General features: G+C 29.6%; 2 protein-coding genes across 2 annotated transcripts; one reads left to right on the top strand and one right to left on the bottom strand.

The window, feature by feature from the left end:
- The first annotated feature begins 14,829 nt into the window (after positions 1–14,829).
- On the top strand, positions 14,830–17,333 carry dj-1beta. The gene is made up of 3 exons (XM_065515238.1): positions 14,830–14,993; positions 16,670–16,989; positions 17,050–17,333. Exons 1-3 carry the CDS (start codon positions 14,907–14,909, stop codon positions 17,198–17,200), a joined length of 558 nt encoding a protein of 185 aa, XP_065371310.1. The 5' UTR covers positions 14,830–14,906; the 3' UTR covers positions 17,201–17,333.
- A 1,263-nt stretch (positions 17,334–18,596) lies between these two features.
- Positions 18,597–26,056, bottom strand: Akt (Akt kinase). The gene is made up of 7 exons (XM_065498678.1): positions 25,548–26,056; positions 25,323–25,488; positions 25,037–25,234; positions 24,581–24,970; positions 24,282–24,515; positions 21,950–22,096; positions 18,597–21,829 (listed from the first exon to the last, which is right to left on the bottom strand). The coding sequence occupies exons 1-7, from the start codon at positions 25,904–25,906 to the stop codon at positions 21,749–21,751; spliced, it is 1,575 nt and encodes a 524-aa protein (XP_065354750.1). The 5' UTR covers positions 25,907–26,056; the 3' UTR covers positions 18,597–21,748.
- Positions 26,057–26,412: the final 356 nt, after the last annotated feature.

Genomic DNA, 26,412 nt, shown 5'->3' with positions numbered 1-26,412 from the left:
TAAAATTTTTTTTTTATTTATTAGTTAAAAAAAAATATATGACAAAAATATTATCATTAGATATCCATATTGTCTATATTAAGGACTTAGTAATCCAGATATATGTTTTAACACACAAGTGTGTTTTATTCGTAACCATTTCAATATTGTTACAAGTTTTTTAACTATATTATAGTTACAGTAACCATTTACATGATTGTGGTAACCATAATATAGATATGTTTTCTATTTATTTGTTTTCACATATTAAGCTCACACTCGATTCTATTCCTGCTCAATGAACACAGTATTATTATTGTTAATTGTTCTAATTGTGTTTGGAATTTAAATACAAAAGTACTGTGATATGTAGTCATATTGTGGATGGTAAAACGAGCTTAACAAAATATTTTACAAATCAATAATTTACTGCGAGCCCGTCTCTGCAAGTGTAAAACAACTTTTTTTATAAAAATCTGCACTCGTAACAAAACAACACAAAAACATGAAAGGGAAAGCTTTTTGTTTTATTATTGAAGTGCGAAACACACCTAGATGAATCTGTTCATTTGTTTGTTTATTAGCTGAAGTCGTATTCGACACACTGATGAAAAATTAAAAAAAAAATACAAATATGAAAAATATTAAACTAAGTGCGCGCGCGCTCATTTATTTCGTTCATATTCGATGGAAATGGTGACAAAAAAAGTTTATTGTGTGTGTGAGTGAGTATGTGTGGAAGTGCGGTAAATGCAATATTAGGAACAAAACCATGCAGCACCCACAACAACATTATTAACGTCCCAGCACCCTTTGAATCTTGATAAGTATACGCTGGTGATTGTATATCATTGGTTACCCACCAACCCAATTGGTAATGCTTAAGGAAACAGTTGACACTCTCTGCATAACTTCAACACTTCATAACAACGATTATAGTAAGTTTGGCAAAAGATCTGTCTAGAGTCTAGAGCAAGGTTGGCTTCAGATTCCAACCGATCAATTTGGATTATATCGGTTACGGTAGTCTACACAGAGAAAACAGATTCGTGATAGCAACCGAATTTGTTGCCAATCGAATGATTCTATCTTAGTGACCGAATTTAACAGTTGTGACTACAATATTTTGTAAGGGGTAACTAATGTTTGGTTGCCTCAACTGAAATTCTTCTTCATCAACTGACTTTCTGTTATTAGAACTGAAAAATTCTATGTGTGCAACCGAATCATTCGATTGGCAACAAATTCGGTTGCTATCACGAATCTGTTTTCTCTGTGTAGCTGAAAGGGTATTTTATGAGGAGCCACAAAACAAAAGGTACTTTTTCGCCCATTTAAAATTGAGTTTTATTTATTTCGCCCCCTTAAAAAACTGCATGAACCTGGAAATGGTAGCAAACAAGTTTCTTACTTATCAATAGATACATTTAACTGTCACCACATTAAATGTTAAGGATGTTTGATATAAAACCATTTTAATATCGGAAAAAGAGCCTTTCATTAAAAAATAAAGAAGAAAAAAAGTACACAGAGAAAACAGATTCGTGATAGCAACCGAATTTGTTGCCAATCGAATGATTCGGTTGCAAAAATAGAATTTTTCGGTTCTATTAACAGAAAGTCAGTTGACAAAGAAGAATTTCGGTTAAAGCAACCAAACTTTTGTTACTTACCCCTTTCAAAATTTTGTAGCCACAACTGTAAAATTAGGTCACTAAGGTAGAATCATTCGATTGGCTACAAATTCGGTTGCTATTACGAATCTGTTTTCTCTGTGTACGTTTTGTTAAAAACAAAATTAAAAAGTATGTTTTTTATGCGTTTTTTTAACGATAATATTTTAAATGAATGTTTTTAATCCTGATCTAACATAAGTATAAACAAATTACACAACGAAATTAAATAATTTTTTTGTTTTTCGTTTCATACTAGTGTTGTACGTTTTGTTAAGCACATATTTTTTTAGAAGTCATTTACTTAGTAAAAAAAAATTTGCTAACTTGATGGTTTCTAGAAGAAACCCAATTTTTGAAAAAATGTTAAAAAAAAAGTACCTTTTGTTCTGAGTGATTAGTCCCCATCCATACTGTGAAACATTTGTGCAAAAGATTTGAGTTTGTTGATGAAAGGGGAAAGAGGAATGGAAAAGGGTACTCTGTTTCATGTACATGAAGTTTTTGTTGAGTATGTCATCCACATTTATTCGTTCATATTCGTTCTGTTAAAAACTGAAAAGCAAAAACTTCACTGTGTGGACACGAATGTAGTTTCAAAGGAGAATTTAAAAATGTTTTGCAGCAAATGTTTCACAGTGTGGACCGGGACTTATGAGTGTCGGCAGCAAATCGTCAACGTAAACGGTCGATTTTTTAATTTAACCATTATTATGCTAATTAAATATATATGTATGTATATTAGGGCGTACCCAAAACAGTTTTGGAATTTGAATTCATTCTAAGAAACCGTTTTCAAAATTGTTGAGCTGGATCAAATAATAAAATTGTAATTTTAATTATAAGGTTTTAATGATTTTGTTCATATTTCTCACAAAGGAAAAAATGTATATCATGTGAAAGGTATTTGAAAAAGCCCATTCAATAATAACATATTTGAAATTATCGTGTCCAAAAATTTTAAAATTTTTGTAAATTTTTTAAACATTTGTTTCAAAAATAAAATAATCAAAAATATTAATCACATAAATAGAAAGTATAAATAAAAAAATCGTGTGTGAAATGTTACAAGTATGTATTTTAGATGAAACAAATTTTTTATTTTATGATCCAATGAATGTATAAAGTATTATATACCAATGTATAAAGTATTATATATCCATATTGTAATCGTCTTGAACATCAGATCAGTAAGAAAATAGGATTCCAAAAATTTAAATAATATTCGAACTAGAATGAATTTTGAAAAACGGAAAATACCTTTTCTTTGAATTTGTATTAAGTTTATAATGTATTAATTTAAAATAATTACTTTAAATAATTCAATGTCAAAATTTAAAAAAAAAAAAAACGTAAAATGTTGGCCAAAAATTACAACAGTTGGAATATTTTATCTTGCACGAACATTTCTCATATAATATTCGAAGCGCATTTCGAACACTTTTAAGTGACACCATTTTTTCATTTATGGAAAAATCATAAAAACGTTAAAAAAATTATCTTTTATCCTTTTTTATCCAGCTCGCCAAATATTGACGACAGGACAACAATTTTGAGAAGTGGTATCCTCAAACTTTAATTTAAGTTGTGAACATCGTCACCTTATGTTTATACCCTACACCACCATAGTTTGTGCAGATGTTTGTAACGCCCAAAAATATTAGTCTTAAGGTAGGATCACACGATTGCCGCAATGAACCAATTTAATACAATTTTTATTGTGCTGAATTGGGGCCCAATAAAGAAATTGTCCCAATCAAATTCTCTGCAGTCACATTCTTCATTTTATATAAATTTGATTGTCGTAAATTGGCGCAAAGCGATTTAGTGGCAATAATTGTCGCATTTCAGTCACACGATTGTTCTAGTTTACGGCAACTCAGAGAAACAGCTGTTGTGCTAGATTTTAAATTTTGTTTTGTTTACATAAATGTAAAAACAATCTATTTTTGAAAAAAATATTTGTTAAATAAAAAAAGAAAATTGCGTCGGCCTTAATTATCATATAAAAAAATTAATAAAGAAATGTTAAAAGATGTATGTGGGTCAGAGAGTGGCTGACAAAAACAATATTTCATTTACAAAAATTAATATTGGCGCTAATTGTCTTCTTTGATTGCCGCACTAGAACACAATAAATATTGGTGTATTTTTAACTTTTTTATTGGTGCATGTTGCCTATCAAGCATTCACATGATTGCCGTACCAGGGTTGCATTTGATTGGGCCAAATAAGCACAATATTGTTGTGGTTTGACATATGAGCCAATAAGTTGTGAAATCACACGATTGACGTATAAAATAGACCAATAATTGGTGCATTGCGGCAATCGTGTGATCCTACCTTTACACCTTAAAAATTAGAATCACTTTCTGAGTCGATTAAACGATATCCGTCCGTCCGCCCGTCCGTCCGTCCTCTCGATCCTCTATCTGTGATCACTCATATTTCTTAACAAAAATCGATTTTTTATATAAAAACTCAAAATATCTAAATTCGCTAATAACTTGGTCAATAAGCGTTGAATCAAGAAAAGGAGCACGATCTGTGATCACTCATATTTCTGACCAAAAATCGATTTTTTATATAAAAACTCAAAATATCTAAATTCGCTAATAACTTGGCCAATAAGCGATTAATCAAGAAAAGGAGCTCGATCTGTGAACACGCATATTTCTTAACAAAAAGCGATTTTTTTTATATAAAAACTCAAAATATCTAAATTCGCTAATGTCTTGTCCAATAAGCGTTGAATCAACAAAAGAAGATCGATCTTTGATCACTCATATTTCTGAAAAAAAATCGATTTTTTATATAAAAACTCAATATACCTAAATTCGCTAATAACTTGGCCAATAAGCGTTTAATCAAGAAATGGAGCTCGATCTGTGATCACTCATATTTCTGACCAAAAATTGATATTTTATATAAAAACTCAAAATATCTAAATTCGCTAATAACTAGGCCAATAAACGTTTAAACAAGAAAAAGAGCTCGATCTGTGATCACTCATATTTCTGACAAAAAATCGATTTTTTATATAAAAACTCAAAATATCTAAATTCGCTAATATCTTGTCCAATAAGCGTTGAATCAAGAAAAGGAGCTCGATCTGTGATCACTCATATTTCTGACCAAAAATCGATATTTTATATAAAAACTCAAAATATCTAATTTCGATAATAACTTGGCCAATAAGCGTTTAAACAAGAAAAGCAGATCGATCTGTGATCACTCATATTTCTGACCAAAATTCGATTTTTTATATAAAAACGCAAAATATCTAAATTCGCTAATAACTTGGCCAATAAGCGTTTAATCAAGAAATGGAGATCGATCTGTGATCAATCATATTTCTTAACAAAAATCGATTTTTTATAAAAAAAAACTCAAATACAAGTGGTGAATTTAAAAAAATGGAGGATGCACTTTACGAGTGGTTTTTAGCACAAAGAAAATTCCATATCACAGTCGGTGGAGAACAATTAAAATGCAAAGCTGTGAAGCTGCAAAAAAAATTCTACTTTATTTAAATTTTAATTAAAAGAGTATTAAGTGGGCTCTTTAAAAAGTAATAAACGTCATGTTTAATGACGGATTTTTTAAATAAGTATGTAAATTGTTTTTTTTTGTTATACATATATATTTATATGTACATACATTAGTATGTTCTTTCATACCTGCTTAAGTACAAAAAATTAATTGTTCAGTACGTCCACTGTATTATTTTCATACCGAAACAAAATTTAATTTCCCATCATAGACCTGTAAAAGTTAATTTTTCTGGTGCACAGTTTACAATTGCTACCTTTAAAACTGCAGGGTTTATAAATAATTTGTTTGTGTTGTGGAGTCTTGGTATGTGTGTGTCACATCCATATGCATATGTATTAGACCTGCGCTTAAAAATAGATTTGCTTTGGATGGTATAATTTTGTTCATTAGGGGCTAAAACTAACTGAGCAATCGGATAACGATAATTTTTTAAAAATTAAGTAAACAATGGCAATTTTTAATACATGGCCTGGTATCGATATTCATATTTAATAGAAAATAAAGATATTTTTCTCTGGAGGATTTTGAAGCGTTTAAAAATATTTGAATAGCTACATTTTTAATGAAATCTAAAAAAGTCCCATCCAATAGATTTCCGGCACGGGTTCTACTTTTCCAATTAGCCTTACATTTTGCATCAGTTAGTTTTAGCCATAGAGAAAACACATAGAGCGGAAACTCTGCTGTCAAAGACCTAACTCAGTTGTCAAAAACCTAAGTAGTGTGAATGTATTAGTAAAAAAAACTATGTGAAAACAAAAACAACACTCGTATGTGTAACTTTTTTGAGTAATTTTTTTGTTTGAGTTTTTTTCGAGTTTCCGCTCTATGTTCTCTATGGTTTTAGCCACTAGAGAACGAAGCAGCGTTGCCACTCATAAAATATTTTTCCAACAAATTTCAGATTAAAAACTACCAAAACATACCAAAACCTACCAAATTTTAAATATTTGTGAAATGCTATTTGGATTCCTTTCAAAATTAATAGTTAAATTCAAATGTTTATCTATACATAAAAACAAATTTCAAATGATTACCGTTGTTACTTACGACTAAAATAGCCTGTTAAAATATATAAAGTAGTTTGTACGCAAACTTATTTTTGAAATATTTAAAATGTGTAAATTAAATGTATAATACGTTAAAAGTTTTAGTATTGCAAGGCCTTTGGCATTTTTTGAACTGAACACTACTAAATACGTACACATTTACTTGAATAAATAAAATATTCATATTTTATAAATAAATTTATTATTTTGGATTAACATAGTTTTTTTGTTAATTTGTTCTTAAAAATACATATTCAAAAAACCTAGCAAAATGCGACAAAAATCGGAACAAACCAACCAAACTACCAAAAGTCAATTTGTTAACTTAAAACTACCAATTTTGGTGCAATTGGACCAAAGCGGCAACGCTGGAACGAAGTAAGATCCATCCAAAACAAATCAATTTTTTAAGAACCAGTCTAATGTACATATGCATGTATGTATGTATGTATGTAGCCAACTAAATAAGCAACACAATCCACAATAGGGTCATGTTTACTTAAACAAAAACAATGATGATTAATTGCATCTTACTTCGTAGACACTAGAGTTTCGGTAAGTTTGTGTGTGTCAGATATAAATCGCAGGCTTTTTGTTCAAAGTCAATCAATGTAAATATGTACAGTGCCGTTCAAAATAATAGCACCACAGAACCTTAAAGCAATTAACATGGAAAATATTTATATTTCCATAGTAATTTTAATTAAATATAATATAAGATCGTTAATTAATCTGTAATTCTTCTATGAGTAAAGTTTTCTTTAAGAAATATTAACCTTTCAATCAATTATATGGTATTTTTGAAAAATACCCAGATTTTGTGCAGTCAAAATAATAGCACCATCGTATGAAATTGTCGAAAAAATATAGAATATTTATGTTTTCGATTTAAAAAATCGCCATAAAATTATAATTTGAATTAATTTATATCGAAATGAATAAAATTTAAAACAAAAAAATAAATTTTACTTTTCTAATTTTTTTAGTAACTAAAAAAGTGGTGTATGTGAGTGAGCTCTAGTTTAAAAAATTATGATTTCTGAACATACAAATTAGTTTAATTCAGAATAAAACTATTTATAAATATTTAGAAATGGTTTTATAAAACATTGTGTTGAAATAAAAATATAAATTTTTAGTTGCGAAACCGCTTATCGCCCACCGTTTCGAAAATCAGGCATTTATGTTCTGCACGGTGGTCAAAAGTGGCGACTAGTGTTGCAGTTAGTTATTCGCTGACCATTACAAGAACAAAATTTAAATTATTTAAATCCTAGAAAATTTTCACCAATAACAATATTACATCCTCTATTAAAGGTAAAATTTCCGAAGTCGCATTACCATTTTTCAACATTCAAGTACCAAAACACTTCTTGGTCAAATAATTAAACAAATTATATTGTTTGATATCAGACTTCTATAGAATGTCCTCCGAATCCAATTTCAACCAAAATTTAAGATAATATATTCATCTTTTCTTACAAACACACAGATTTTAAAATTATAGTTCGATCGTGGTTTTTCTACTATAACATTCGAAGAATATATTGAATATGTGGAATAAATAATTCAATATTATATGATCAAATGCTTGATAAAATCATACTCAGATATAAATCAAAGAAACTATGACCTTAGGAATGATAAATTGATATAAATTTGGGTTTCAAGCTAAAAAGTCAATGTCGTGGCACAGGATGCGATATCCCCAAACAGAATTTTATAAAAAATAGATGGTCAAGAGTCACAAAAAGGGTAAAATGAAACCAAAAATATTTAAGAATTGATTTTGTGGAATGAAAAAATATATTTGGCATACATGTTCGATAAAAAATTTTCAAAATTTTAGAATCTTTATGGGTAGGAGGTGATCGATCTCTTTTTTGCAAAAAAAAATACGAAAACAAAAGGCAGCAATATTTTACTTTTAATAATAACGTGTTAAGAACGTTACAAACCATAATAATTGTTACAAAATTAAATTTTGTTCCAGTTAATTTTTGTTTATTTTAATCGACTTCTATCTTGGTGCTATTTTTTTGACTGATGAATTTCTTAGGTAGTTATATATTATGTAGTTTTTCTTTAAAATTTGCATCTAATTTTCAAAATTATTTTTAATGTTTGAAAGTTTATTGAATTAAGTATAAATTTATACAAAAACAACAAAAATTAATTTAACAGTTTTTACGTAATATTATTATATAACAATATGAATGTCGTGGTGCTATTATTTTGACCTCAGCTGTATGTATTAACAGTTTTTTTTGTCGTTCTCTCTTTCTTTGGATCTTTAAAGTAGTGGCGGTCATTGTGATTCAAACAAAAGTGAATGAATCAATGAATGAATAAACAAACGACTGTTTTCATTCAGGCTCTTCATGTTTAAACCATTGTGTTTGAGTATTTTTGTTTTTGTTGTTAATTTTTCATAAATATTATCGTTTTTGTTGTTGTAGAATTTCTCTAAAGCTGTACTTAACAAATGACAATGAAAAATGCTGTCACATTTGATGTGACACTTTTGAAAGTGTTAAATGATTAAATGAATGATGATTAACTTCAAGCAATAATTTTACATCACAATATTAGCTACATACATATGTACATATGTACCTTTATTGGAGTAGACAAATATGGTACAAGGTTACAATTGAATTAATGTATCTACAATGAATAAACATTGTTGGCATGTTCAATTGAAAATGTATCTACTTGACAATTCCATTATTAAAAATTTAAATTTTAGTTTTATTTAAAAACTGTTGCAGGCGAGTCTGTCTGTCTGTCTTTCCATTCTTCCATCTCTAATCCTTGTTATAAGTTGTATAAAATACGCTTAATTTTTGCCACATAAGTTGTTTTGATCTGAGGGATTATTTTACGTTTACGGCGATATCATATTTAAATATAAAACCAATTGTATATTAATTTAATGAGTGTTGAAACATTCTCGTACAAAGCTGTACTCATAGAGAAACTGTAGGTTTCTACATAGGTTTTTGAAAACTGAGTTAGGTCTTTGGCAGGAGAGTTTCCATTCTATGTGTATTTATCTGGCTGTACCTATGTATTTAGCTTAAACAAGTTTTTTTTTTAATGTTCCATAAATTGTTTTTAACTCGAAACCCATTATAAACTTTCATATGTACTTTTATTTGGATTTTAAAAGTAAAATGCCTTTTTGAAATAATAATGTAATTAACTTTGTAAGTATGTACATTAGGCCGGGTCGATTTATATGGAGGATCAAAAAGTAAAAAATCGTATAGCAGAAACGGAATCTATGGAAAATTTTAAGAAAGTTTCCTTAAGAAACCATAGGTCTAAAATCAAATCCTATCTTGCGCATTTCGTCTTTTATCCAATAAAAAAAAACTATTACAAAAAAAATTATATTGAAATAACATTGGATAAAAGTCGAAATGAGCAAGATAGGATTGGATTTTAGACCTATGGTTCCTTGGGGAAAATTTCTTAGAATTTTCCGTAGAATGCGTTTCTGCTATACGATTTTTCGTGAAAAAAATGTACATACAGTGGTGGCCAGGAATTTAAGACAAAAATTGTTTGCTAAATTTCATGTAATTGTCAATTATTTTTTCAAATATTTCCACAAATATGTATGCATGAGGACTGTTTTAACACACAAGTGTGTTTTATTCGACTGTGTCAATTCATACATATTCACCATGAACACATACAATTTTTCGACAACTTGACCAAATTTTTTTTTTTAAATAAACATCACATTTAATTAACATCACAATATTCGGACCAAATTTCGGATTTTTAGTTCCATTAGTTTCGGTCATATCATGTTATTAACAGCGGATGTTCGCTGAGGTGGGTCAACGTATTTTCACATATCTTTGTCCATATATGTTTTACCGATTTTTCCAAACATTTTTCAGAAACTAGAAACATTATTAATAAATTTCATACCCTTAAAGGTCCTTTTATTTTGGCTCTATCACACTTAAAATTCAGTTGATGAAAAAAATTCAAGTATTTGTCTTAAATTGGTGGCCACCACCAATTTAATGTACTATATATAGTACATTAACATATATATAGTACATTAACATATATATAGTACATTAACATATATATAGTACATTAATGTACTATATATAGTACATTAACAAGGAAAATCGTTTTCTTTGGATCAAAATAAGAAACTTTTCCCAAGGAACCATACCTCTAAAATGAATTCTGATGTTCCTTATTTTGACCCATATTTGAAGCATATTTTTCCAAATTTGTTTATTATGACACGAACGCTTGTTTTTTTTTGGCGTCCCTACAAATCGACCCGTCCTATAGTACATACATACATCCATGCGAATATAAGTATGTATGTACATTAGAGTTCGATTGTATCACCATTTTTCTGAAGATTTTTGCCTAAATAAAAATAATGGCGTCCTTTTTTTAGGAAAATTTTCACTCCTTGTGGTGGTTCGACGAACCTAAAGACGCGCAATTTGAGCACATTTTTCTGTAGAGCAAAAACGGTTGAATATAATTGATGTTTTTTGAATTTTAAGCTTATCAAAACGGTACCAATATTTCCTTTTTATCACAACCCGTTTAAAAGTTATGTGGCGTTAAAAACGTTTTGTTAAGGCAAACTGATAAAAAAAAATTTCTAAACTTTTTTTACCAATTACACTGAGCTAGTTGAAAAAACTGTCAAGCGGGGAACCCGGTGGGTTAAACTAATTCGGGTACGCTGAATTCAGTGGTGTTAACCGTTTTTTTTAGGTTAGCATTTCAAAAATGGAGGAGGTTGCACAACATATATTCGCGTAACTCAAAAACAGTTTAGTTTATTGAACAAACTGAAAAAACCGAGGACTTTGGAAAGTTGATATCAATATACAAATGAACAAGATACATATATCGACTATCTATAACGATCCGGAATATATCTACTTTATGGACTTGACTTTATGAAATGACAAACTTGTACCAATCATGGTGAAAGGTATAATAACGAATAATTTGCAATAAAAGTAAACTCAAATATGTATATGAAAAACTACAAACACAATAGAAAATGTCGACTGGGTATAGTTTTCATGAATGTACTTACATATGCGTCTGAACATAAAAATGTAAATACAAATGTACAGATGTAATAAGTGTTTGTGATTTAATGCAGCGGCAAATATATAGAAATTTTTCATTTTCTACTCATAAACCGAATTTATGATTGTATGCATTTTTATATTCCCCTTTTGTTTACACGATTTTTCCTAACAAACTTTAACAGAGATGATGGTACTTTCCCTTTTAACGACTTTTTACACTCATAAGTGTTGCAGTTTATGTGCGTGCATATGTTTGAACACATGTACATTAGATTGGCCCATCGGACATAAAAAATACATATGTATGTACAGCTGCAGTCAAAATAATAGCTCCACGACATTCATATTGTTATATAATAATATTACGTAAAAACTGTTAAATGAATTTTTGTTGTTTTTGTATTAATTTATGCTTAATTCAATAAACTTTCAAATATTAAAAATAATTTTGAAAATTAGATGCAAATTTTAAAGAAAAACTAAATAATAGCACCAAGATAGAAATCGATTAAAACAAACAAAAATTTAATTTAGTAACAATTATTATGGTTTGTAACGTTCTTAACACGTTATTATTAAAAATAAAATATTGTTGGCTTTTGTTTTCGTATTTTTGGGCAAAAAAAGAGACCGACATAAATGCGTACCGCTGAATATTTTGTATATGTGTAGTTTGACATTATCACGTTGACACCTTATTAAATACACCTTGGAACAGGCATGCCAGTCTTGGGGATTTGTCCCCAAAGATGGGGATTTTGTTTGTTGGTAGGTTATTGGCCAATTAATTTAATATAAAGTATAATTTTAGTGAAAATTTCAAGAAAAACTATTTTTGGGGATATTTTTAATTTTGGTTGGGGACAGCGATAAAAAGTACCTGGCATCCCTGCCTTGGAATAAAGTAGCCCAGCTGTGTGTTCGAACAATCGACTTATAGAACCATTTTTTCCGACCAAGTCGAAATCAACTTTTTGGTCGGAAAAAAGTCGAACAATCGATTATGTTATCTCAAAAGTCGAATAGTCTATTAAAGTCGACTTTTTAAATTGTTAAAAAAATATTTTATTGCAACATTATACTAAAACTATTGCAATTTGGTACACTTGCATTTTTTGTAGTGTATGCTAATATGTAAATAATAAATAAATGTTTATAAAATAAAGCTTAGTACTCTGTTCATATTTGCGAAAAATTATGTTTTTTAATGCGAAAAATTTTACATGCTGTTTGACAGCTAGCTGTTGGTTTTAATTTCGTGCGAAAGAAGTGCTGCGTATGTTATTTCGTGTGGAAAAATAAGGTTGCCAGATTTATTTCAAATTATTTCGCATATATTTCATTCCAAATATTTTATATGTAGTTTGACAGCATTTCGCACGAAATTTTGAACAGAGTACCTAGCTTAAAGCTTTTTTTTCTACACAAAATTCTTACAACATTATTCTAACTATTATCGCCTTGATAAATTTCTTTTTATTGCTAAACATTACAATATATGTAGAAACCATGTATTTTTTACAAAAAATGGTAAAAAGTTGAAAAAATCGTAAATAGTCGGAAAGTCGAAAATAGTCGAAAGTTCGAAAAGTCGACTTTTTAAAAAAACGAAAAAAGTAAAGTAAATTCGCCTTCGTATATTTTATTAATCACTTGTTTAGATGTTTGAACTGTCAATTCACTTGTGTTTGTTGGGAAGAAAAAACAAACCCAAACAGATCAATTATCTTCTAACAAAAATAAAGTACTCCAGGCGAATTTATAGAAGGTGGCCTCAGAAGAACAGCTGATTTTTTTTTATTCTGCTGCTTAGACAATTGAACTGTCAATTCACTTGTGGTTGTTGTGGCGAAAAACATAGTGACGAGACGTAATTGTCAAAAACCTAATAGTGCATTTACACTTGTAATTTTTAAACTAGTTTATGATCATAAGCTACATAAACTATACCGCAAGGCGTATTAACAGATTTAAGTAACATTATTTAAAACTTTTTTAATAAGGAATTTTGTATAAGGATCGTATACCAATGTACTTAAATATTTTTTAATTATAAATCTTAATTTTATAAACTATACTATATAATATGAATTGTTTTCTTTTGTTTTGTAACTATATTTTATTAGTTTAACCATAATATTTACTTATCAAATAAAGAATAATAAAAAGTAAAAGATTTATAAACGATTTTTCTTACTAAAAAAAACGGTAGTGCCTTTTTACCCTTTTTAAGCTCAAAAAATACGCTTTTTTACCCGTTTTTTTAATTTTTGTGCGCTTTTTTATATACAATCGTTGGCAACACTGCTTGGTTTCTATAAATACCAAGGCGAATTTATAGAAGGTGACGACAGAACTACAACAAATACAACATATACAAAAACAACAGGTACTTTGTTTTTGTAAAAAGATAAGTGAACTGTCAAAGTTGCCTGTGGTTGTTTTTGCTTTTGGGTTTGTTGTATTTTTCGCCACAACAAACACAAGTGAATTGACAGTTCACTTGTCTAAACAACTGAATAAAAAAAATAATCAGCTGTTCTTCTGTCGTCACCTTCTATAGATTCGCCTTGTATAAATACGTTCAAAGCAAGGCGCATTTAATAAGGTGCCATCGGCAGCACAGCTGATTATAGAAATAGCACGCACAAATGTCAAACTACATATATAAAAAATATTCGCCCGTACGCCCGTATGTCAAACTCTATATATAAAAAATAAGTGAATTCGCCTGTATTTATTTCAATTCGCCACTATTGTCACCTTGTTAAATACGCCTTGATTCAAAGCGAATCCAAGGCGTTAATACGCCATGAAGCGAATCTAATAAGGTTGTTTTTTGCATTGTTGTATTTGTTGCCGGGACGCACTCACCTTGTTAATACGCCTTGGCTGCAGCTAATTACAAAAATATTTTTGATTTAAAAATCACATTTGACCGAAAAATCGGTAGATTGCCATCATTGGTCGCTATTGAAAAAGTAAATTGATAAAGTAGACTCCAAAGTAAATTAATAAAGTAGCGACAGTACTACAACATTTACAAAAACCACAAGCAATTTTGGTTTAAGGTCTGAGCTGTCAAAGTTGCCTGTTGATGTTTTTGCTTTTGGGCTTGTTGTATTTTTCGCCACAACAACCACAAGTGAATTGACAGTTCAACCAAAGTAAAAAAAATAGTCAGCTGTTCTAATGAGTCTACTTTATTAATTTACTTTGGTAGACTCAGTAGAACAGCTGACTATTTTTTTATTCAGTTTGAACAGTCAATTCACTTGTGGTTGTTGTGGCGAAAAATACAACAAACAAAAAAGCAAAAACAACAACAGGCAACTTTGACAGTTCACTTGCCTTTTAACAAAAACAAAGTGTCTGTAGATGTTGTATTTGTTGTAGTACTGTCGCTACTTTATTAATTTACTTTGATAGTGTCATTAAAATACTGAATGGTCTTCCTGCAAAGGTCATTAATAAACAGTGTCCGATTTTGTTTGAAAGCTAAGAATTTAAGTGGATTTTGTGACCGTAATTTCAGCAGCCATATCCTAGAAAAAATGTCGAAAACTGCATTAATTATTTTGGCACCGGGTGCTGAAGAAATGGAATTTGTTATATCAGCAGATGTTTTACGTAGAGCTGGGGTAAGTTCAATATATATATACTTATGTATGTAGTTGCATATTTAAATGTAACTATTTATATTTCATTTATTTTTGCCAAATTTATTATTCCCTTCGTTCCCTTCATTATGAAATAGGATTGCCAATAAATTAAGAATTCCATAACATGAGATTTAAAAAAAGGAAAACGGGAAGTATGAATGTACGGAAATTATTATGTCTTTGAAAATACATATGAGGAGTCGCAGGACAAAAGCTACTTTTTTGAAAAATTATAAATTTTGGGAATTGAAATATTATAAAAATATCAAAAATCAATTTGTAAAAAAATTCGAAAAAGTACATTTTGTTCTGCGGCTCCTCATTTTTATTTGTCAGTCAAGAAATCGTTTTGAAAAATACATTTCTTGTTAACACAATATATAGACTACAAACATTTTAATTATTTGTTGATTGATATTCATCTGCAAACCTTATTTTTATTTGGTATAAATCAAGATCAGCGAAACAGCTTGCATTTTTATAATTTCTTTGGTGTTGATAGCTCTCATAATTATAAGCACAAAAACGTTAATATTTTTCCCTGCTCTCTCTTAGTTTAAGAGTTATATGAATTTAAAGTCAATACATATAATAGTACATTTCTCATATATTTGGAAAACAAACTGATCGTTATGGGTATCATTGAATAGTGCTTCACAATACCTTTAATATGATATATAATATGGTACAGTTTATTAATATTGTGAACCAAAAATTCCTTTTTGATTTTATATGACAGTACTTCAGAAAATTTTGATATACAGAAAAAGTGATTTTAACGAAGCCGGTGTTCGATACACCCCAGAGTTAAAAGTCCCTTCACCCAATACAGAAAATGTGAATATTAACAGAAAAAAAATTATGAAAATATAAACTGTTACGCGGATCTTGATTTGTTCCGATAAAATTTTTACTACTCAAGAAATTCCGATATTAATTATATTCATTTATATTTTTTTATAAAATCCTTTCACAGTTTCTATTTTACTACGACAGGGGTAGCGAAGCGCACCGGGCACCGGGTTAAGCTAGTATGACAATAAAAAACTATTAGAATTGTTTAAAAAATGTTTGAATACCTACCCACCGTAAATAAAAAAAAATAATTTGTATTTTTTTGATAAATTATCAGCGTAACTACAAAAGCCTTAAAGTCGATTTTCGTCCATAAAGTTGATTATTATTTTAAATTTCGTACCATAATACATTTTTGTTTAGACGATGGAATTGTATTATGATACATGAGTTTTTGACAAATATTAATAGCTACTCAGTATTATCGTCTCGAAATACCTTTAATGAAACATAAAAGTATGTACATGAACTGTAGCAAGGCGTAATACGAATTGCGCTGTACGTAACATTTATTTTAATGTTGTTTTTATGCTATTGATGCCTATTAAGAGTTCTGTCGGTATGACGCGGTTCAGTTGGTCAACGCCAATTAAATATATTATGGACCTGTGATCTCAAAGTATTAAATTTATACTCCAAATACATATAGGTATCCGAGAAACATTTGAAAACATTCCTTCCAATCTTCATTTCTATTCATTTAATTTTAAATTTTGTTTGCCTTCATACAAATCGATGCGTTCACTGTCCATTCCCAGTAGCAGTCAGTATACATAATTGTGTGATTTTTAATATTTTAGGTGAAGGTAACAGTCGCCGGTTTAAGTGGCACCGAACCTGTCAAGTGCTCCAGAGATGTAATGATTCTACCAGATACCTCCTTGGAAGCTTCAAAGTCTAATAAATACGACGTTGTTATTTTACCCGGTGGCTTGGGTGGATCGAAAGCTATGGCGGAATCGGCAGTAGTGGGAGAAATACTGAAACAACAAGAAGCTGAAGGTCGTATTGTGGCTGCTATATGTGCTGCACCTACGGCATTGGCAGCTCATAGTATTTGCCAAGGAAAATCATTAACATCATACCCATCTGTTAAATCTCAATTGGAAGCTATTTACAAGTAATATTTATTTATTATGTTTCATTTGTCATCATTACTTATTTATTGATTTTACTTTAGGTATGTGGATGATCAGACAGTTGTTCAAGATGGCAATTTGATTACCAGCCGTGGACCAGGAACTGCATTTGAATTTGGTCTAAAAATCGCTGAAGTTCTGGCTGGATCCGATAAAGCAGCTGAGGTAGCCAAAGGAATGTTGTTGAAATAATATTAATATTGAAAATGTCTATACAAAATATTTTACACATAAAAAGCTCCATGGATAATAGTAGTCTATCAAGAACTATTCGCTAACTATAATAAAATCTCTAATAAAGAACATGTTTTAAAAACATCAATAATACTAGTCTTTATATTGATTTTCAATACAAGTAATCCATTATTTTATCGATGAATTTAAACAAAATTAATCTTATACTACTTCCGTTAAAAGTATCTTGATTTTTAATGCCATCTAGTAGTCCCCACTTTGATATCAAAACATTTTTATTGCACAATTATTCATTCAATATATCGTTACTATAGTTTTTTTTTCCCGCACTTTTTCATTTTCCGGGAATGTAGACTTCGTTAAAAATCTAAAAAATGTCTTTGGTTTTAAAATGAAATTGGATACAAATAAAAAAATCCAATAAAAATTATGAATAAAAATTCCTCGGGAGTTTTTTCCCTTTTCTCATTTTTCCTATTCAAATTCAATGGGAAAAAACTCCCGCGGAATTTTTTATTCATAATTGGGCTGAATATAAAGAGATAAACTGACTCGAATTCTAATTTTAGTTATATATAAACCTGTTACCAGAAGAAAACCCAATAATATTAAACTAAATTCAATTCCACCGAAGGTGGAAAATCAAAATACTTAAATAATTCCACTTTCGATCTGAATAGAATTCTGTGACAGCACTGAACATTCACGAGTTTTTGGAATAATTTGAATAATGAACTTGTTATTGGTCTATTTGGGTTAAATATTTTTTGTTGTAAGAATCTTCTGCATTTGTTTTGGAGCTTTAAGAATTTTTTAGAGAAAGTCAAGTTCAAAAAACCTCACATAAAAATAAGGAAAATAATTCCCAGGAATTCTATCACAATTTCCCGGTATTTCGAAATTGAAAATTTAGAATAGAAAGGCCGTAACTCGTGTTTTTTTTTTGTAAGCCCAGATTTTTATTTATTTCGATAAATCTGCACTTAAAAAAACAAAGACAGGAACAAAGTATCACAAAGTCACCAAGTATTCATTTGTCAATAACATTCGGAGAGAAGGTAAAATGTGAGATGAGGTTAATCATGTTGCCAAGAAGTAAACATCATATCCACGCATCAATTACATACAGGCCTGTCACATTCTGTTCCGAATTAGGAAACAATAACGGCTTAGAATTCGAAAGTGCAATATTTGCACTACAATGGAGGCTTACTGCGGCGGACAATATCTCTATCTGAGGTTTCACTATGGATCGATCAGCAACTAACCAAATTCAAATTTTAAAATGTTCACTAATTACAAAAAAAATAAAGATTCGTATCTTCTGTCATTAAAATACAATTTAAAAAAGCTGAAAATCTATTTTAAAAGGGCTTATTTAAAATAAAAACAATTTATTTTTCTTTACTTTTTTATTTTTGTTTTTATTATTTTTTAAATCTTATATTTTATTTGTATAAAGTATATAATATGTATAAATTATTACATAGATAAAATGTTATCTACATATTTAATAATGTTATTTTTCGATCTGTATTTCTCTTCTCCGAAACTCTCAACATTTCTCATTTGTTTTTTGTTTTTTTTTTTCATCGAATTATTAAATCGTATTGTTTTTCATGTATGTATAAACAAGTATATTTATTAAAATTAGTACAAAAGGTAAAACAAATAAAAAATTAAATATGTATTGAGACTGTTCGTAAATGTTTTATGATTTTTTTTTTTAATTCATTTTACTATTATTGAAAAATTTTAATGCAGAAAAGCGAGTTATACTGGAATTTTTTAAAATAAAAGTACGCAAACGAACAGGCTTTGATACCAATAAATCATTAATACAAAAAAAAAGCATTACACATTTCTTAAACAGCATTTCCATTTTTCACTTTTTTATAAAAAAAAAATAATAAAGTAGTGTATATATTTTCTTTAATATGACTTACATGACTAAAACTGCAAAACTTCTTATTCTTATTAGAGAAGGAAGTCGGTAACTATTGTTGATGAATTATATTTTTTTTTATTTTATTATTATTTTCATTAGTTATTAGTTAAAAAAAAAAAATGATTTATTTCTATTATTAAACTATTTTTTGTTTGTGTTTTTATTATACTTTATTATTAAACTATTTTTTATGTATTGTTTTTTGTTATTTTATTTGTATTTAGGTAAATTTTTGCTATAAAAACCCTATGAAAATGTTTACAATGTCAAATAAAAATTTAAAATTGTTTTAATAACGAAAAAAGTAATCCTTTGTAGTAATTAAAAGAACATAAAAATAATAATTATTGTTAAAACTAAAATATGTAGTTCAAAAGAAAACATCACACTTTTTAATTAAAGATGGTTGGTTGTACAGTTTGTTGCATTCAATTAATTAATCAATCAATCAATCAAACAAAAGGATTTTGCTTTTTCTTAGAGTACGACCTCTTTTTCTATTTATTTATAATGAAATTTTTTAATCATGTGTTTAAGTTTTCTTTTAGTAATAAAATATATATAAAACTGAGCTTAAAACTAGTCATTTTTAGGGAGTATGCGGAGCGGAGGGGAGGGGTGAAGGAGCAGGAGGATTCGGTTGTTATAAATTGGTGCGTGTAGTGTTGGAGGAATATCCATCCTTCCCTAATGATAATGGTTTATAGATGATTGATTATTACAGTTATGTATTTCTGTTTTATTTTTTATTTTGTTTTGTATGGATCAGTAGTAGTAGTAATTCAACTGTTAATATAACAGCTATTGTTTGTTTGTTGTTGATTAATTGTTTGTTTTGTTTGTTTATTCTATAGTGGAACATAGTTTCGTTGTTAATTTATTTATTTAGATTAGATTGTACATTGAAAGTAAAAAGCAAAATCCTTTATTCCTTAATTGTTTCTTTCTTTATTGGCATATTATAGGTAACGGTTTCGACGATTGAGAACAAAATTATTATAAAAATTAATTGAAAACAAAAAATTAATAACATGTTTGTGTTTATATTATGATTTTTTTTAAAAAAAATTTTTTATTTCATCTTAAATGCTGTGAAATAACAAGTACATAGTTTATTATATACTGAATAGTTTGTTGTTGACTATTTACTGTGTGTATTATTATTATTAGGTTGTATGTAAGTATGTAAGATGTAGGTAGTATAACCAACCGCGAAGATACTTCTAAATGAAATTTTTACATTTTTACTAAAGAAAAAGCAATCAATTATACATAAACATTGTCGGCATTTGTTAGCTTGCTTGGTTGTTTGCTTGCTTCTAAATTATTATTAAATTATGTTTGATTATTGTAGTTTTCATAAAACTTTTCTCGGATTTTAAATCAAACTAAATTCGTTTAAGATAATTAACTATCAATCGAAACTGAAATAAGATACAAATGATATATACATACATACGCTTTATATGAAAATAAGAAGTTATAAGAAAAAACCAAACAAAGAATGCCTTGTCTATCCGTTATAATAGCGATGAATGCAATTTTACAAATTCATAATCATCTTCTATTTATTTATTATTATTATTATTATATGTTATTTGTTATATTCGTTTTGTTATTTTGGGAAAAAAGTAGATCAGTTTTAATGGATTTTGAATGCATTAAAATGTCTCTACACATATGTATGTATGGATGTATGTATGTAGTTAATTTGCAAAACTTTTAAAATAAAAAATATTCCTTGGTTGGTTGCTTTGCCTTTTAAAGCGCCATTGTAAGTAGTATATAATAATGTATATAATGCAACTGTCTGTCGGTTTGTTATATGTATTTTTGCTTTTTTTATAATATAAATTTAATTAACTTGTTATAGTTTTTAATTTTTTGTTTTAATTTTTTTCATCTTTTTTTATATTCATTTCATTTTATTCTTCCAAATGTTTCGATTTAAATACATACATACATTTCATGTTTTTATTGAAATCATATTGTTTGTGTGTATGTATGTACAATTAATTTTCTTCTATTCGGTTTATTATTTGTGATTTGTTTTGTATAAACAATGAATAATAAATTATTTGAATGATCGCCTCAAAGAAGGTCATAGACTCCAACAGATGTCTGTCTACCAAGTTGACAGTTGACCAATTTGTGGAGGGGCCTAAGAAATCAAATTACCTGGTAGTTTTTTTCCATTTATTTTTAAATTTATAGTTTATTTTGATGCTAAAAGTGTAAGAAATAGATCTATTTGGCCTTTATGACTTTATTCGGTGCGAGCGAACAAATCTTCTGTAAATATTAGTTTTTTTTGTTTTTTGGAGTAGCAGTGTTTGTTTACTTTCATTGAATTAATTATTTGTTGTTGTTTTTGTTTAATTAATGGTAGTGGTTGCTTTATAGTTTTGTTTGTCATAATTGTTATTTAGGATATTAAAATGCGATCCAACGTTTACGAAAGAAAATAGGATCGTTGAAAACGTTGGACGATTTTTGTTTAGACGTGAACACGGCTAATATATTTTGCTGTTGTTGTAGTTGCTGGCATAGGCAATAGGTGTATTGTTGAATTGTAATCAAATGCATTGCACTCTTTTCTATTGCATTGATGCCAAACTAGCTGAGTTGCTGATGTGTGATGAAGTACCTAATGTAGAGGCCATATCCTGATAACTAAACTGTAAATTTGAATGAAACAAACATATACATTTGTTGTTACAATGTTTACAATGTATAAATTACATACAGATATATGCATGCACATAGGCATGTATTTAAAATACGTAGGTGTTACTTACTTGTGGAAAATGTGGTTCTTCTGCAATTGAACCCAGAGGACCCGTGGGATCAGGAGGTGTCAGTTCAACACTTTCGCCTGTGAATTCTTTGTCAAAGTAACGTGTATCCGTATCTGAAGTTACTTGAGGTTTAAATGGCGGTTCGATCTATAAAATAAACAATAACATTTTTATAAATATGCATATATCAATTAGTTATAGATGATTTGACTTTTTCCAGAAACCTTGGGGTAACTAAATATGTATTTCAAAAACTAAGGCCCTAATTTTGTAAATCACGACACTAAAGTGATATTTATTATTGTGTAAAGCAAAAACGAAATTTTAAAAATTTGTTTTGGTTTGAATTTTGGTGTCTTTGTTCTGTTCAGAATTTGTATATAAAACAAAAACAATTTTTAATTTTTTTTTACAAAATTAGGGACTAAAGTTGTGCTTGAAACTCTTCACAATAAATTTTGACAACTAACAATTCAAAAGCAAAACATGCCTTAAAATCGCAATTCATGCGACATCAAAGTATAACATTCTAAAATTCGTCAATTATTGGCTCAGGTTTCGCTGAAATTGCCGTTTGAATTGTTGGCCCCGAAAACCACTTTTGATGTTGTCCCGTGCGAATGCATAGTTTTTTGCAATTATATATTCTGACTCTTTTCACTTTAAATGTGATAGATTGTCACGATCGACATAATGGATTTGTCCATATTTTATGTTTTTATTTAATAAAAGTTAAACTTTTAATAAAAAATTAGACTTATTTGTGAATCGAGTGAATCCAGAGTTAAAAATACCTACTAATAATAATGAAAACTAATTTCAAATTTCAATTCAACTTGAATGCCTAAGCTCGGCTTAACCGACTCAGGCATTCGGCGAAGGTTGGTTGGTTACGATAACACAACAAACATAGCATACAATGTAGTATTATTTTAGGACATTTTTTGCTCGAAAATTGTCAATTGACCATATATACAGGCCTGTCACAGAATTCCATTCCGATCGAAAATGGAATTAATTCCGTAATTTGCTTCTTCACAAAAAGTAAAACGAAAATTTCTTTCGGAATGAAACCACTTTGTTTTCAATGTGGAATTGATATTTTGTTTGTATTTATATGATTTTCTTAAAATTTTAATCAATTTCTGTACCAAAAACTTCACTGTTGTGTTAATGTAAATAAGGCTGTCAAATTAAAATCTGAAATACAGAATTATTAAATTTTTTTGGAATTAACAAATTACACGGAATCTGAAGAAACTAAAACGAAATCGATCGAAATAAAAACTACGGAATTGAAACCATTCCGAACGAAATGTGTGACAGGCCTGATAATTAATATACCGGGTTTGCGATGTTTGAAATATCAACGAATAGAAAAAATCGACAACAGTTAAAACGAGTGAGTGATCTAGCTTAAATCGACCCACAAATGGCTGAGATATAAGCAAAAAAAACCACGACTACCTATATTTTTGACCTATATCTAAAGGGCGGATTTTTTACTTGCCAATTAATAATCAGATTAGTTAATATAAAAACAAAACTAATCTAACGTTAAAAGGTTATTCGCTAAATTTTATGCTAAATTCCCAATTTTTAGTTTGATAAATTCACTGAAATTTATTGTTGGGGGATAAGCTAGTTCCTATGCGCATTTCACTGGTTGCTTAGGCCATCATCAGGAAACCTTTTTCCATAAGGCTTTAGAAAAACTAAAGATATTATACAAATAAAACTATAGAGTGTTTGAGAATTACAGACACTCAAGCTTTATTTGTAAAAATATCAAAGCTTAAACAAAACACCAACAATAAACCGTGATTTATCTTTTCTTACATTTCCTTACTACAATTGGTAGGTTTCTTGCCGACACAAATTGTAGTGTGTAAGTGAGTAAAGAAAAAACAAAAAAATAAAAACAACTTGCTAACTTTAATCAACTTTGATATTTTTGGTTTCTAGTTTAAACTTATTATTGCCATACACAAAGGTCATACATTTTTTTCACCAAACTAATTTTTATTTCACCAACTATTTTGTTTAACAAAACTATTTTTCTTCATAAAAAAAAATCTTTTTTCACCTAAAAATTATTTTTCAAGATTCGGCACTACTGAATCTAGCTCTCTCACTTGTTAATTTTTCTACTGAAAAATTTATAGATATTTTTGCTCAAAATTACATTAAATTGAAACTTCATCTATTGGTGGGAAACTTGGTTTGGTGGAAAATTGTTAATCTGTAAACTGAATCCGAGTAATGTTTTCGCTTGTTTTTGTTTTTAAGACGACGATATGTATGTAAATTTTGAAATTATTCAGTTACTTGCCTTTTTCTGCACCAAATCAGTCCAATTAATGCTGGCGAAGAAAGGATGTACTTGAATTTCTTTTACATCACCTGGTCCGCCACCTAAACGTTTTTTAGGATCTTTTGCCAAAAGACCGGCCAGCAGACTTTTGGCCTCATCTGAAATCATACGAGGAAATTTAACTTCTTCCACAAGAATAAGTGTGAAAAGGACGTCGTGATCTCGATTATAAAACGGAAGACGCCCACAAATCTGAAATGGACAACATGAATTAGATTGCATGTGCAATAGTCTTAAGAGTGCAATATCCCTCATACCATTTCATACATAACCACACCAGTGCCCCACCAATCAACAGCACGGCCGTAATCATTATCCTCTAATACTTCTGGCGCCAAATATTCCGGCGTGCCACAGAAAGTTTTCGTCGTGCGACCATAGGTAATATCTTCCTTGCATAATCCGAAATCTGCTATTTTAATGTGACCATCCTTGTCTAGCAAAAGATTTTCGAGTTTTAGATCACGATAAATAATGCTTTGTGAGTGTAAATAGCCCAGAGCCGATATTATCTCGGCACCGTAAAAACGTGTTCGCTCCTCGGGGAAAATACGTTCTCGACTTAAATGAAAGAATAATTCTCCTCCATTTACATACTGCATTACGAAGCAAAGTCGATCGTTGGTTTGGAAGGAATATTTTAAAGACTGGAAAATAAAAAATAAAAACATGTAACAAAAAACTCTTTATTGACCATTATTTATTATACGTACTATTAAAAATGGATGATTTGTTGTTTGTAAAACTCGACTCTCTGTTATGGTATGGGCTACTTCGTCCTTTTGTATTATAACTTCTTTTTTGAGAATTTTAATGGCATACAATTTGGCTGTTGCCTTTTCACGGCACAAAATCACTTTACCAAACGTTCCTTTTCCCAAAACTTTTAAAAACTCAAAATTCTCCAAAGTCTTAAGCGGCATGAAAAAAACAAGAAATAAAATAATTTCATTCATAAATGGACATGTATTATAATAAAGGCAATAGACAAAAACATACAACTTTCTTCACTCCTCCACTGCTGCGTGTTGAGGTGCCCTGCACTGAGAATTTTTCACACAACTCATTTTCTGCAATAGAAGCCATATCGACATCCGTCATATCTGTATTATCTGAAGTACACATCGCAGTTTCGCCCAGTTCACTCAAGCTACTTGCCACAGTTCTGAAACATCGAATATTGAAGACTTTTCTAATGATTGCAAAGAGTATTTCAGTAGTTACCTTATAGCGTCGGTCCATTCTTGTCTCTCCCTTTCAGTGTCAACCGAGAATGTTCGTTCAACCACCGAGGTCCACTGGAGGCCGCGTATGATAAATGTAAAAGGTCTTGGGCGATCAACGGTCATTATTTGGCAGCCTTTGATCGTAAAGTCATTTAATGGTCTTTCCGGCGGAGCATTTTCATTGGGTTTGGAACGCCAGCCATGGAGTGTGCCATCACTACGTAATATAAAGTAACGAGAGCGCCATGTTTTAATGTGTTCGCCACGTTTTTGTAACCAGCCCTCTTTGACTATTGTTGCATTTGAATGACTGCCACCGGCTTCATTGGAAGCAGACAAAGTGCCTATATCTGACATGACTCCTTTTGGAAATATTTGTGAAGAAGTGGAGGTAACAGAGGACAGTGGCTGTTGCTGCTGCTGCTGTGGTGAGCTATTGTTAATTGGGGTATTTTGACAGTTCTGATTGCTGTTGCTACTACCAAAACTACTAAACGGACTGGTGAATGAGAAGGCTACAAAATTAGAACCCAATAATCCAGTAGAGGTAGATCCGCGACCAGTAGCTGATGCGGTTGTTTTGCCACCGGCTGTTGCCACCACTGTTGATCTCCTCGGCGCTGCAAACGGTAAGTAATTCGTGATGAAGCCGTGGGTTAATCAAAAATTCCAATAACTTAATAAATTTTGCACACCAGTGTGCGTTGCGTTTAAGATGGTCTTATCTAAAAATAAACAGAAATCGTAAAGCAACTTTAGATAAAGGAAATTATATATAAAAAAAAGCAATGCATATGTACTAATTTTCTTATTTCTATTGGGTGTATGACTTAAAAATGCGGGATTTTTTTAAATGTTTAGCT

The sequence above is a fragment of the Calliphora vicina genome, chromosome 1 (genome assembly GCF_958450345.1).
Source record: "Calliphora vicina chromosome 1, idCalVici1.1, whole genome shotgun sequence".
Taxonomy (NCBI): Eukaryota; Metazoa; Arthropoda; class Insecta; order Diptera; family Calliphoridae; genus Calliphora; species Calliphora vicina.
Note: the sequence above shows the minus strand (reverse complement) of the source record. Positions and strands in the feature narration are given on the sequence as shown.

Coding starts and splice junctions, on each gene's coding strand:
- dj-1beta (XM_065515238.1), top strand. CDS start 14,907: ATGTCGAAAACTGCATTAATTATTTTGGCACCGGGTGCTGAAGAAATG. Junction 14,994..16,669: donor ATGTTTTACGTAGAGCTGGG/GTAAGTTCAATA, acceptor TTAATATTTTAG/GTGAAGGTAACAGTCGCCGG. Junction 16,990..17,049: donor CAATTGGAAGCTATTTACAA/GTAATATTTATT, acceptor ATTTTACTTTAG/GTATGTGGATGATCAGACAG.
- Akt (XM_065498678.1), bottom strand. CDS start 25,906: ATGTCAGATATAGGCACTTTGTCTGCTTCCAATGAAGCCGGTGGCAGT. Junction 22,097..24,281: donor CTGATTTGGTGCAGAAAAAG/GCAAGTAACTGA, acceptor TTTATTTTATAG/ATCGAACCGCCATTTAAACC. Junction 21,830..21,949: donor AAGAACCACATTTTCCACAA/GTAAGTAACACC, acceptor TCAAATTTACAG/TTTAGTTATCAGGATATGGC.